The sequence below is a fragment of the Gracilinanus agilis genome, chromosome 2, assembly GCF_016433145.1.
Source record: "Gracilinanus agilis isolate LMUSP501 chromosome 2, AgileGrace, whole genome shotgun sequence".
NCBI lineage: Eukaryota > Metazoa > Chordata > Mammalia > Didelphimorphia > Didelphidae > Gracilinanus > Gracilinanus agilis.
In genome coordinates, this window is record NC_058131.1 from 282478553 (window position 1) to 282492446 (window position 13894).

Sequence of the window (13894 nt, forward strand, 5' to 3'; positions counted from 1 at the left end):
TCCTTTGGCTACAAAGTGCCATGGCATTGTTAGCTAGAAGGGACTGCTCATCTCACTACCTCTCCACTTCCTCTCCCTCTTTTTAAAGATAAGGAAACAGATTCAGGGAGGGAATATAACTTGCCCAAAATCATACAGGTACTTAACAGAATTGGGATTCAAACCTGGATCTTTGGACACCAAAGCCAGTTCTTTTCCCAGTAGACCACACTAAAGATCCCTTCAAATATTTGCAAAAAGTACCTATCTTAAGTCAGCACAGAGGTCCTGCTGGAGGTTGGGAAGGTCCAACAACACAATTTCTTGGTTCCAAGTTGTATATGACTAAGAGGAAGCATGGCAGAGTGGCAAGATTTGGAGTTTTATGATTGGCTTGAATCTAGACTTTGGTACTTAATAACCATGTTGTGTTGTTCTGTTGCGTCTAACTCTTCATGACCCCATTTGGGGTTTCCTTGGCAAAGATATAAAATGGTTTGCCATTTTCTTCTCCAGCTCATTTTCCAGATGAGGAAACGGAGGCGAAGAGAGTTAAGTGACTTGCCCAGGATCACACAGCTAGAAGGTGTACCTAAGGCCAGATTTGAAAGTTTTCCTGACTAGTCCCAGCTCTTTCCACTGTACCACCTTAATAGCTATATGACTGCCCAAATGCTGTTACTCATGTAAATGTATTTCCTTCTCTGTAAAAATAAGGATAATACCTTCATTACTTACATTATTAGGGTGATAAGAGAAAAATGCTTTGTAAAGCACAGAGCTATGTAACTGAATTATTAAGGCATCAAGAAATATCAATTAATTTGCTCTAAGTTTTTCACCTTAAGTTTTTTTAGTTCTTTTCTGTGCTCTTAAATATAATTACTCCTCCCAATAGTAAGTATTTGTATAGCACTTCCAGGTTTGCAAAGAGCTTTATGAATATGATGAAAACATTGTATATGCCAATTCCAGGCCCCCAAGTGAGTGAAAATAAGCTCATCTTAGGTATAATAGGGCTGTTAGGAAAAAACACAACCTTTAACCTCCAAACTTCTAGACTTCTGGAGCCCCAAATAAGTTCAAAGTCATTGTTTCCCAGGCAGTAGCAGCCCATACTAAAGCATCTCATCAAAATTGTGAGTTATTAAAGAACTAGCAAACAAGTACTTTTTGTTAAAAGTTGCTAAATAACAAACTACTGAAAGAAGGAAGACATATCAAATGATAAAATTTCAGCTTTATTTGATTAATTTATGGCAATAGTTTAAAATTCTCATTCACATCTCTGAAGGGAACACTTAAAAACCCCAGGGCAGAGGGATAGGGGAAAAGAAAATTACTTGCAGGTTTTCAAACTTGTAAATCAGAAATAACAGTCCAAAGGCCTAAGGTTACTAACGTGTTCAGTTTATTGCATCAGAATAAACGAGTCACCACCTGACCAACCACCCACAAGGTAATAAAAGTAGCCAACTGTTCCAATATGAGAATATGTATTAAAAATGTAGAAAGTGCCACCCTGGGGGTAATTTTATTAAAAGACTCAGTGCCTTAAAATTTTTTCCCATCCTTTAACATATTATAAAAATATTCATTTTTTAACTTTCCCCATGTATAAAAAGGCTGCATGACTAGCCAGTTGCACTGCAACTATAGTACCCACATGTACTGAATGATTCATTCACTGGATTAAAAAAACTTGCTTGCTGACCCCAAGGAAGCTACCAACTTAGTCCATTGTAGGGGAATCGGGTTCCCAGGGCAATGCAGAGGTAACCAGCCATCACATCTCTTAGTTTTCACTCCCATTACTACTTTAGTACTCTAAAGTTAGATCTTTTCTTTTTCCTTCACATTACCATAAAGTTAGTAATAAGAATCCACACTACACTTAGAGTTTAATAATCTTTATGGAGAAAGGGACAAACTGTAGCTCTACTCCCTATCTTCCCTTCTATCAAATAAGCAATACTCTCACCCCTCAAATGTATTTCAGAACTATCAAAAATATACCTTTGAAAATACCAGTTATGACGTGCAATAACAATGAATCGGTCTGAATATTTGTACTGAGGTATGTGACATCCACCATTAACGAGCAAATCTATGAGTTGCAGGGACAAGATTCAAGATTGACCCTCAGATAAACTGTAACAGACAGAAGTGTTTGACAGCTATAGCTAGTCACCCACTTTCAGAACCATGTTAGTCCCAAATTGATTTGACTTTGGTAACAAGGTTTAGAGAAAAATTTCAGGGACTTTAGGTTGAAGTTTAGAGGTAACCAGGGAATCTTCCAACCAGAAAAGTATGTGAGAATGCCATGACCTGGGCACTCGATCAATAGGCCTTGTTTGCATTAGGTTTACCTCAGTGTTCCACGTCACCATAGGAGAGGGAAGGGTCAGACTAAAAGGTCAAAGAGGTTCTGTCCTCTGCCCTGGAAAAACTTCCAAGTTAATACTATGGGCTGATTATGAAATAAGACAAGACCCCCTCAATGACACAATTCCCTCAGCTCAGGAAGTTTAGGCACATGTGGCCACATACTCTCACCTAGTATCCTTTGTATTTGTGGAGTGCTCTAAATTTTAAATGACCACTGCTGAAATTAATAAATGTTCTATGCTTAAAGAGCAAAGTAAACAGAATAATCCAATCTAAAATTCTTCAGACGAATACTTAACGTTATCTGTTGTCTAGATGCATCAGGGCCAGCCCCAAGAAACTCCTTCAATTAAGACAGTAATTGTGATGTGCAGGTGTTATGGAGTCAGCAATAATTCCAGTTACTCTGCAAACAAATAGTTGTAAAGGCCACTGTTGGCAATGTCAGGGATGATGAGCTTGAGTGGAATTTTTCAAGTCCCATCTTCAAGTGAAACTTAACAGTTGGGCTGCAAAGTAATTTAGTGATATGCTTAAAAAACTCATTCTTCGAAAGCTCCCTGTCCTAAAAGTCAATAAGTGCAAATGTGCAAACTCCTGAAAGGGGTCTTCAAAAGTACTTCAGAAAGGTAAGGCATCTTCTGGTTGCCTCGGGGAGTAAGAGCTCAGTGAAAATCTAGCCTTGTCTGCACTGTCTTGCAGCCCTTATCAGAGTAGATTTTCTCTTCTTTTGGGAAAAATGTCATTTCATCTGCTACTCTTGTGACAATTTCTTCATCTATAGTAAAACCCCTTGATTTCATTTCTGCTCTCACACACATTTTCACATGCTTGTACTCCAAAGGCAGAAATGGAACAAAGTAATCAATAAGGCTTCTGTCTATCAGGCCACTGTGCCACAAGCCACCTGTGAAACAAACCACAATTGGGTTAGATGAAAGTCAAGAAAGGAATTACAATTAAGCTTCAATACTGTAAAGTTCTGTAATTTGATAGGTATGGGTATTGCCTCCATCAACATCTAACAATATTCTCTCAATAACTTTGTATTATAATCTTCAAGGATGCCGAGGCTGAAAAATCATCATCTTATGACCAAATTGGTGATGAGCCACTTCAAATTCAGTCAAATTGGCTGAACATCAAATAAGAGACCCAGTCCACAACTGGGTCCTGATCCCTTCTCAGTGTTCCTATCTTTGTAGGGCCTTCCAGAACTTATCCTCTGCTAAAAAGTCTTTGAGAGGGGAATAAGGTGGCTCAGTAGACAGTAAGTCCTGGAGATGAGAGGTCCTGGGTTCAAATCTGGCCTCAGATACTTCCTAGTTGTCTGACCCTGGGCAAATCACTTAACCCCCATGACCTAGCCCTTTTTACTCTTCTGCTTAAACTTGGTATTGCTTCTAAGACAGAAGGTAAGGGTTTAAAAAAATATATCTTTGAGAACCCAGAACCAATCTGACAATGAGAAACTTGGGTAGGACATCAGCCTTCTTCAGTTACCTCTGTAAGAGTATATCAATCTTGGCAACAAGACCCAGTCACAGATTTTATACATGCAGTTTGTTTTTTGTTTCCATTTGTCAAGTTGTTAAAGAGGTCAGTGAGAAAGAAAAGCTGCAAATAACTGAGAATGTGATGTTATGGAATGGGCCCTGGCTTGTGCATCCAAGAATCTGAGATGTGACCTGATTTGACTAGCTAATGACTTTATGATGTGACAGGTAAATCATGTCAACTCTCCAGGTTCATTTCCTTCTCTATAAAACTGGTTTGGACAAACTAGATAATCTCCAGGCTCTAAAATTCTATGAAAAGAAGACTTCTGACCAAGTCAAAGGGCTCTTCTTTATGGTTACTTACTGTTTTTATTATTGAAGACTCCTAGAGATAGCACAGGCTCCAAGTCTTTGAGCTGAATGTCTTCTCTTTTTTTCCCTGCCTTCCAAAAATCAAGGGCCATTCTGGTTATGAGATCACCTCCTGCATTGCTGAGTTTTGAGGGGGAAAGGGAGAGCAAAGGCTTAAAATAACATCTTTTAAAACCCAGGATAAAACAAGGATTTTTAGAATGATGGGGCCTGTTCTATTGTTTATTTTAAATTGAACAAATATTTACTAAGCAACTAATATATAAAGGTCCTCAGTTGGATACTGTGACTCATTTCCCATCCCTAGAGGATTACTCTCCATTTCAATGTAAAATACCAAAGTGCAAAGACTTTGTATTTTTTAATCCTTAATGACAACTTGTACAGAATAGGCATTTGATAAATGCATATTTACAAAATTTTGATATCTAATAGTTGGCTATTCCCCCCCCCCCCCATACACACCTTATTTCACTTAGAAAGTCCTATGGTCTGGATATTAGAAAGTTAAGTTGTCAGGCCCAGGATGTCAAATTTATTCAAGGCTTGGTTCTATCAGGTGTCAAAGTTGAAACCGTCTCTTCAGTGTCATGTTTTTGTATAATACACATCTACTTCATGCTGTACACTGACAAACTGTAAATCTAATTTGTCAAGCTGTATTGTAACTGAACTGATGAATCTGGATGTGTTGTCAGTCCACTGAAAAGCCCTTGGTAAAGCAAGAAACCAAAAAACTCCAACCCTACCCCTATCCCTCAGTAATATAAGTAATCACTATCTGCATGATTAGGTGTTTTTTTGTTTTTGTTTTTTTTTTATGTAGGCAACCCTACCTCCATCATAATGGCAATGTATGTTATAGTATGATATTAACACATTGGGACTAAACCCTACCAAAATATTACAGAACCCTTTTTTGAGGAAAAAGCACTGGATCCTGTACTAAGAGGCTATGGGTTCAAATGCTAGCTTGGTCACCATTCTGACCTTGGGCAAGCTCCTGAATCTTCTGGACCTGTTGGACTAGATAATGTCTCAGGTATCCTCTAGCTCTTCTAAATCCATGCTCCTATGACTTTCTATTTTCTATGCCCCATACTATAACACTGGCACAGAAAGGGTTTCTAGTTTCATCAGTTCGGTCTTCTCTAACATACTGGAAATGTCAAATTGAATGTAGACCAGCCTGAGGCAGAGAGGCCCTAGAATTCTGTGGAGGCCTTGTCTGTGCATTTATGGGATAAAAGAAAAAAGTTCAGAAGCCCACCTTATAGTTGAATAATACCATACTATCCACCAAAAGTATAATCAGAGGGGCAGCTGGGTGGCTCCGTGGATTGAGAGCCAAGCCTAGAGATGGGAGGTCCTAGGTTCAAATCTGGTTTCAGACACTTCCTAGCTGTGTGACCCTGGGCAAGTCACTTGTCCCTAATTGCCTAGTCCTCACCACTCTTCTGCCTTTGAACTGATACTTAGTTATCAATTCTAAGATAAAGGTTTTTGAAAAAGAAGGGTTTAAAACCTTTTTCCTTAAAAAGCATAACCAGGCAAATCTTTTACCACATCCTAACCTGAGGAAGATAAAGATGGCTTTCCGATAAGAGATCCCATCTACTTGCTCATAGTAGTCTAAAAATGGCTTGATGGCATCAATGAGCCCGCGGTGCAATTTATCCATTTCATCAAATATGAAAACAGATCTTGCACATGAACTCACATTGCCCCGAATCCACTTCTGCAGCTGCTCCTGTACCAAGAAAAAAATGCAATATGAAACCCTGCATGGGAGGTGAGGGCAGAGGGAATGGGAATGGGCTGAAGGTAAAGTGGATGAGAAGGAAGAGAACTCTCCACTCTTACTCACAAACAAGATGTCTTGTTTATATGGTGCCTTGAGCTTTGAAAGTGTTGTAACAGATTATCTCAGGTGAGCCTCACAACTTTAGGAGGCAAATACTAAAGGTATTATTTCATTTTACAGATGGAAAATTGTCATTCAGAGATAAGTTAAGTGACTTGCCCAAAGACAGTTATTGGCTTCCTAACTCAAGCTGGGCCCACTTGGTTCTACAAAGGATGCCTCTCATTAGCCTTTTGGCTAAGAGGAAGTGTAAAGGATGCCTCTCAGTGTTTGAAAGGGTTACAAAGTACTTTACATACATTATTTTCACATTTGACTCTCCAAGGTAAGTACCATAAACATTATTCTTCCCATTTCTATTATAATGGATGAGGACAGTAAGATTTGGATAGACTGTGTTATTTGTTCAAGGTTTTCTGTTGTTCAATCATATCCTATTCTTTGTTGACCCCATTTGGGGTTTTCTTGGCAGAGATATTGGACTGGTTTGCCACTTACTTTTCCAGCTCATTTTTTACAGATGAAGAAACTGAGGCAAAGAGGTTTAGGTAACTTGTCCAAGGGTCATATAGAAAATAAGTGTCTGAGGCCACATTTGAACTCCTAGCCACAGCCACCTAGCTGTTCAAAGTGCCAGGGTTAGATACCAGCAGAGGTTAGTTATAAACCCAAGTTTCTCTGAACACAAATGTTTTGTTTCCTAGAAGAGAAATTTACAAGCTTTTCTGCTCTATAATGGCTTTACCAAGCCTCATCTACAGACCTATTCAATTTGAAAAGTTAGAAATCATATTGTTTTACCCACTTCCATGCATATATAATAGGAAGTTCAACTGTATGATGACTTATTCACTAACAAAGCTCCCTGAAGGTATCTTTCAAGAAGTCAAGAAGGGAAATATAGGAAGGAGGAAAAGCACATTAAAAAAATTCTCCTTTAAAAACAAAAAATAGGGGGCAGCTGAGTAGCTCAGTGGATTGAGAGTCAGGCCTAGAGACAGGAGGTCCTAGGTTCAAATCTGACCTCAGACAATTCCCAGCTGTGTGACCCTGGGTAAGTCACTTGACCCCCATTGCCTACCCTTACCACTCTTCTAACTAGGAGCCAATACACAGAAGTTAAGGGTTTAAAATTTAAAAAAAAAAAACACCTTTTGTGAGAAAACAATTCTACAATTTTTAGATCTCTGTGTAGGAACAAAAACTCCAGTAAGCAGAAAAAGTCAACATGAACAAACAGTTATGACTGCCACAAAGGACCCTCTGATTTAGTTCTCCAGTACCATATGTCATCTTGTCTAGTGTTTTTAAAATGGGGAAGCTGAGGCCCAGAGAATTGAATGACTTGCCCAAAGTCAGAAAAGTGCCTTTTTTACAGATTCACAGGCAGGCAGAGATAACATCTTATGAAATAACTAAGTTAACATTTGCTTAGTTTGAGGCCATTAAGTAAAAGGCAAAGTTAAAAGTCCTACCCTCATGCTCCTAAATGAAAAAACATTTCAAAAGAACTCTTCCCTCCCAGGTTTTTAAAAAGGGCACCTTTACCTATTTTTGCTAATTTACCAATACTAGGAAAAGATCTACAAGAAGAGCAGTTTTCTTTTCCAAATTTTCCTTTCATTTTGGTTTCTATTTCTTAAAGGATATTGTATCAACCAGACTCTAACTATACTTCCTTGTTCAGCTAAGTTTCTGTTTCTTAGAAGCAGCAACCTAACAACAGGGGCATAAGACTTAACTCTACTGGGAGGTCATTAATTTCTGTTCACACCAGAACACTAATACTATTTAAAGTTTAACCTAATAGACAATTTCAAAGAAACAAAATGGGGGAAAAAAGTCCCAAGGGTGAGGGGGCGGGCAGCATGGAGTCTTTAAGGTTCACCTTTAGCCAAATTAGTTCCAAATAGAGAACAGAAAAGAAAGCAAGACAAAGGGAAGGGGGAAGTTGGTTGTTTTTTTTTAAACCCTTATCTTCTGTGTATTGGCTCCTAGGTGGAAGAGTGGTAAGGGTGGGCAATGGGGGTCAAGTGACTTGCCAAGGGTCACACAGCTGGGAAGTGTCTGAGGTCATATTTGATCCTAGGACCTCCTGTCTCTAGGCCTGACTCTCAATCCACTGAGCTACCCAGCTGCCCCCAAGTTGGTTGTTTTTTAAAAAAGTGATTCACTATGATAATATATGTATAACCCAGATCAAATTGCTTACCATCTCAGGGAAAGAGGGAAGGGAAGGAGGGAAGAGAAAACTTTATGTGGGAAATTGTTATTACATGTAATTGGTAAAATAAAATATCTTTACAAATTGGGGGGGTGGGGGAAATGTGATTCACTCTATAGGTTAGAAAATGCAGATCTCAAAGGAAGTCAGGAGTAGTTCAAAGAAGAAGCAAAGGTTAACCCGCTGCCCTCATGGAATTTAGGGGATCTGAAGGTAATGGATTCTCTTGCCTGATACAGTTTAATCTTCTGTTCATGAGGGAAGTGCAGAGTAGAAACAAAGAGGTGGACGAAGTTACTCTTGAGTCCTTCTGGATGAAGGTTTTTAGCCACAATCTGACTGACAAAGTTCTTGCCCGTGCCAGCCCAGCCATGTAAAGAGAGAGTCAATGGTTTCTTGGGATTCTTGTTGTTCCTGAAGCCAGTCAATGCTTTGAGAATCACTTCTCTAGCCAAGTGCTGTCCAAACAGCTTCTCTTCTAAGTCTAACTTCAGTGCTGAAGGAAGCATCCCAGAATAAAAGAGAAAGACAGGTCACTTTAGAAACACATCAGGATAATCACAACTGGCTCAGTTTTTACTTGGGGTTCTTGGCCAAGATTGGTGATCAAAAGCAAAAGATTTTCTGATAACCCCCAAAGATAAAACCCAACTATACTTGTTAAATGAAACCACTCCATAAACACATTCATAATCACTTTATGATTTCATCTCCACCTTTTGTAGTGTTTTTTCAGAAATCTACATTCACATAGGCCAGTTTCATCCTAAGAAAATGCACCCAAACCTATGGCTACTTTCTTCCCAGGTTTTTTCTTGAAGAGTACTCTGCAAAGGACTGCCCTGTCTACACCTCTTCTGAGTTCCAGCAAACAAACCAAGTGCAATCATTTCCTTTGTGGACCAGTTTCCAAAAGGGTTCTTATTCCAAAAGTCTACTAAGACTAGCAATTATAGAAGAGGCCAAGGGAAGAGCACAAATAACAATTCCCACTCACAAATGCTACCCTTTCAGTTTCTTAGGACGTCTAGAATTTAGAGTTCTTATCTGATTTCTCATCTATAAGGGTGATACCAGCCAACACCTCAGTAATCTTCCACCTACAGCCAAGTGTCAATCTCAGATAAGTCTGGAATTCTGAAATAGGTGTAATCAATAAATACTACAACCAAGGCTTTCACATCTTTTATTTAATACAAATCCAATTCATTCCCCCACCCCTACCCCGCATGGGAGGGGAAAAAAAAACCTCAACTAAACGACATTCCTAATTTTTTTCAATCCAATTTCATAACTTCTTGTTTTAAGAAACTTCTTTCGATCCATCACCCCTTCCTCTACTTGACTTTTCACAGTGATACCCGTAAACCGTTTGGCGCTCCTCTGCCCTCCCCAGTCACACAGCCTCAAAAGGGAGTCGCGTTCCCGTCCCTCATTTGCCGCACGATCCATAACACTCTAAATTCCAGATTGTGCCTGGCAGCAGTCCCCGCCCTCAAATTCTGTGGTCCAGATAGCCTGGGATCCCCCCAGCACGTGCACGCTACCCTCCTCGGCATCTCTGGGCACCGCTTCTCCGGCCCCGGACGCCCTCCCGACCCTCAGCCCGGCTGCAGCCCGCTACCGGAGGCGTTGAGCGGCTGCTCCTCGCGGCAGCATTCCACGAAGCGACAGTAGAGGTCCGGGTAGGAGAAATAACCGGTGAGGACCGAAGCGGCCCCGATGGCGATGCCCACGCTGATCGGCTCGAATGGCTCGGTCCCAGGAGCCATGAGTAGCAGCAGAAGCAGCAGCGGCGGCAGAGGTACCCACCGCTGGAGCGGTCCCATCTCAACCATACACGGACCGCCCTGCAGCCCGGGTTCCCTGGGCCGGGCTTCTGCCTTGAGCGTCACTTCCGCTTACCGCCTAAGGCGCACGGGAGCCCCTTCCGCTACCTCATGCGAAGCCATCTTTGTTGGGAGCGGAGGAGGAGTCGAAGAACCTGTCGCCTGGCTTCCACCATTTTTGTGAGGGGCAGGTGGCGGCCATTTTGATGAAATGCAGAACTTGGAGCACGTGGCCTCCTGATGCTTTCGCCCAGCGTAACTAACCTTCCCACTGTCCTGCCTCCCGTACCCGGAAGCTGAACAATCGCTTCTCCGGGGCTGGAGAGGTGGGGAGACTTTCGGCGGCAAAAGGAGCATCCCTATGATGCCAGAAAGGCTTCCAATCCCAACTCTTCTGCTTCCCGTCCATGAATTGGGACACTTCCCTCCTTTGGGCCACAAATGAAGATGTTGGGCTAGATCTTCTCTATAGGGTCCTGTTCCGGACCTAAAGCTGTGATGTGAAATTAAGAAGACATGAATTTAATTCTACCACAGAACTTACCATGTGACAAATCACTTGTCTTCCCTCACCTGTAAAATGGAGAGACGTAGTAAATGGGTTGCTAACATTCCCTCACAGGGCAATCGTAAAATCAGTTGAAGAGTGTTACATAAAGTACTATGTAAGCTTTTCTCAATCCCTGATAACAAAACCAGCCTAGAAACAAGAAAATCGAAAACTAGGCTTAGTGATTTTTAGAGAATATTGTAAAGATAATCAGCCATGAAAGATTTAGTTACTGATCAACACAATGACGCCACACTCCAAAGTGATGGGGGGGGGGGGGGGCAGGGTCCTATTCAAAGAATTAAGAACAGAGACAATTTCCATGGCAGGAGAACAAGCTTTACTGAGAGAGGGAGGAAGGCATTGGAATAGCCCTGGTGATGGAAAGGCCATGGCAAAGGAACAGGCCCTGAGAAATTTTTAAGGATTTTTTTTTCATCTTGATTAGTTACTAGGGAAAGGATCATTTGTTTGGGCAGTCGTTGCCCTACCAGTCCCAAGGAACTGAAATCACATTATCCATAGTTCACTTTGGTCTGGGTGCCTTTACTCAAGATTCACTCAGTTGAAAACCGAAATGCAAATGGGATGTTAATGATATATTAAATGCCCTAGAATCTTGGTGGAGAAGCTGTGGCACTGCTGGGAGGTGAGGGAGGGCAGCTCCATTCCTCCTCTCCACAGCACCTGAGGACATTTTTTTTTTTGCATTCCCCTGTCCCTTTATTCAACTGCCCACCAAGAGCACTTCATCTACTGTCTGAGGCAATGGGATGGGTGGCAGAGGGAGAGATGGCTCACAGCCAGCTTGAAATTGTACTTTAGGCACAGATATGGAAAACATTTGTCAACACTGCCCTAAGGGAATTTCAGGTTACTTTTGCCTAATTCTGCCAAGTCTCTAAGGAAGGAAGTGATTGTAGAAAATGAGCATTGCTTGAACCTTGAGGACTCTCTGTGACTGGGAAACTACAGGGAACCCCCAACCAAGAACCTAGATAGCATGTGAGGAGATTTCTCTTAATCCATATGTCTTATCTGGAAGGTGGCCCCTTGCTAATCAACTAGTTATTGTTGCCATGTTCTTTTGATTGTTTATAGCTACTTGGCAGGTTTTGTGGGACATTTCAGCCCACGTGAAAGGGAGTCATGATGAAAAATGCTATTCACAACCATCAGACTTCTGTTTCCAGCAGCTAAAATGACAGAGTAAGCAGTAAAGAATATTCTGAGCTTGCCCAAACCCATCTCCAATCAATCACAAAAGGAAAAATGCCCTAAAACAAATTTTGGAGTGAGACAATCCACATAAGACAGAGTGAAACAGGGTTTGTTTGTTTTTTAAACCTTTACCTTCCACCTTAGAATCAATACTGTGTATTGGTTCCAAGGCAGAAGAGTGGTAATGGCTAGGCAATGGGGGGTTAAGTGACTTGCCCAGGGTCACACAGCTAGGAAGTGTCTGAAGCCGTATTTGAACCTAGGACATCCTGTCTCTAGCCCTGGCTCTCAAACCAATGAGCTACCCAGCTGTTCCCTGAAGCAGGCTTGTGGTGAAGGTGGGCAATTGAGGTAGAGAAAGAAGCAGGATCCTCATGTTCTGAAACCTTGTATTTCTCATTAGTTTCAGCTTTAGTCCAGCATAGATTGCAGAATCTGTATTATTAATCAGTTAAGCTTCTGTATTATTAATCATTTGTAATGATTCTGTACTGTTCTGTTTTGTACACCAACTTTGTGCTGTTCTGTGTTATTAATCACTTATATTGTTCTGTATTTATCTTAGTTCTGAACTATTAGGCCTTATTAATTACCTACACTCATTGTCTACTGTATTATATCTTCCTTATGTTCCCATTTTTAATGAAGGCATTCCAGAAAGATAGAAAGACCTCTCCTACACTGAAAAATGATGGCAGGTAGAACAATGGAAGGAAACATGGAACATATGTACTAAGTGTTCTAGTAATCCAGGGGAATCCCCCAAACTTGTACATGCTCCTTATTTCCTTTCTGGTGTCTTCAAGATCACCTATGACAGTGATGGCGAACCTATGGCATGGGTGCCAAAGATGGTACACAGAATGCTCTCTGTAGGCACTCAGTTCACCCCCATCCCCTCAGAATTTGTTACTAGAAAGGCAGAGGGATTCCAGCAAAACTGCTCCCCTCCCCCTTTCCACTGCATGTTTTTTCATATTCCCTGCCCCTCTGCCCAGCAGCCAATGGGAGTACACAGGGGGTAAGGCGGGTGGCTCACAGGCAAAAGAGCTGGAGGGGAGCAGAGCACTCCCTTCCCCCACACACACACTCGCTGAGGTCATTCCTCACTTCACCCATCCCTCCTCCCAACAACCCAATGGGAGTGCTTTCTCCCTCTCCTTTGTGGGGTAAAGGCAGGGCATGCCCAGCACTCAGTCTCTAAATGGTTTGTCATCACTGACCTATGACATGTCAGACCCCAAACTATACCTCCACCTGAATTTGGAACCAACTTCTCTATGCCCACTTTCTAGGTTTTTCAATCTGTAACACTCCATAATGTCCAGGGGTAGGTTATTTTGAGAAATGGTGGAGATTTTCCTGGAATGAGAGGTGACAAACCCTCAGACTCTCAGTAAATATATAAACCCCTGATCCACACCTGGGGCTACTCCATCAGCCCTTGGGCCTGTGATGGCAACCCTATAGCACATGTGCCAGAGGGAGCACTTAGAGCCTTCTCTGAAGGCACACAAACCCCATCATATAGTTCACCAGTTTCATTACTACACTCCCCTCCCTCTCTCCATGTGTGCATGGGGACATTTCTCACCACTTGCCCTCTAAAAGGTTAGCCATCACTGCCTTAGGTTATTAGGCTTTTTCATCAGTCTAGGTTACTATTGAACTATTTAGTAGGTTACCATTTTATTTTATTTTAGTAGGTTACTATTTTAACCCTTTTCTTTAAATAAACTTCTTTCATATTTCTGGATTAAATAGAGTTTTGAGCCTCCCATTCTTGGGATAAAATCTTGCTATAAACTTGGGTGTATTTTCCCACAACAGTTTCAACCAAAGAAATTGTAGAGGGGCAGTAGGAAGGACCCTTCTTGCTGAGGAAGGAGCTGAGAGCAGTGGAATCAGCAACTTGAGTAGTGACCCCGTGCAAGTGTTGATGTGGAATCTAGACACCCCAAACTT

The 13894-nt window shown here is 41.5% G+C and overlaps 1 protein-coding gene across 1 annotated transcript; it reads right to left on the reverse strand.

Moving 5' to 3' along the window:
* Window positions 1-3033: 3033 nt before the first annotated feature.
* TOR1B (torsin family 1 member B) lies at window positions 3034-10281 on the reverse strand. Its single transcript, XM_044661330.1, is given in 5 exon segments — window positions 3034-3277; window positions 4234-4361; window positions 5816-5991; window positions 8560-8825; window positions 9954-10281. Coding segments are annotated over 5 exon segments (1140 nt in total). The 3' UTR covers window positions 3034-3035.
* Window positions 10282-13894: the final 3613 nt, after the last annotated feature.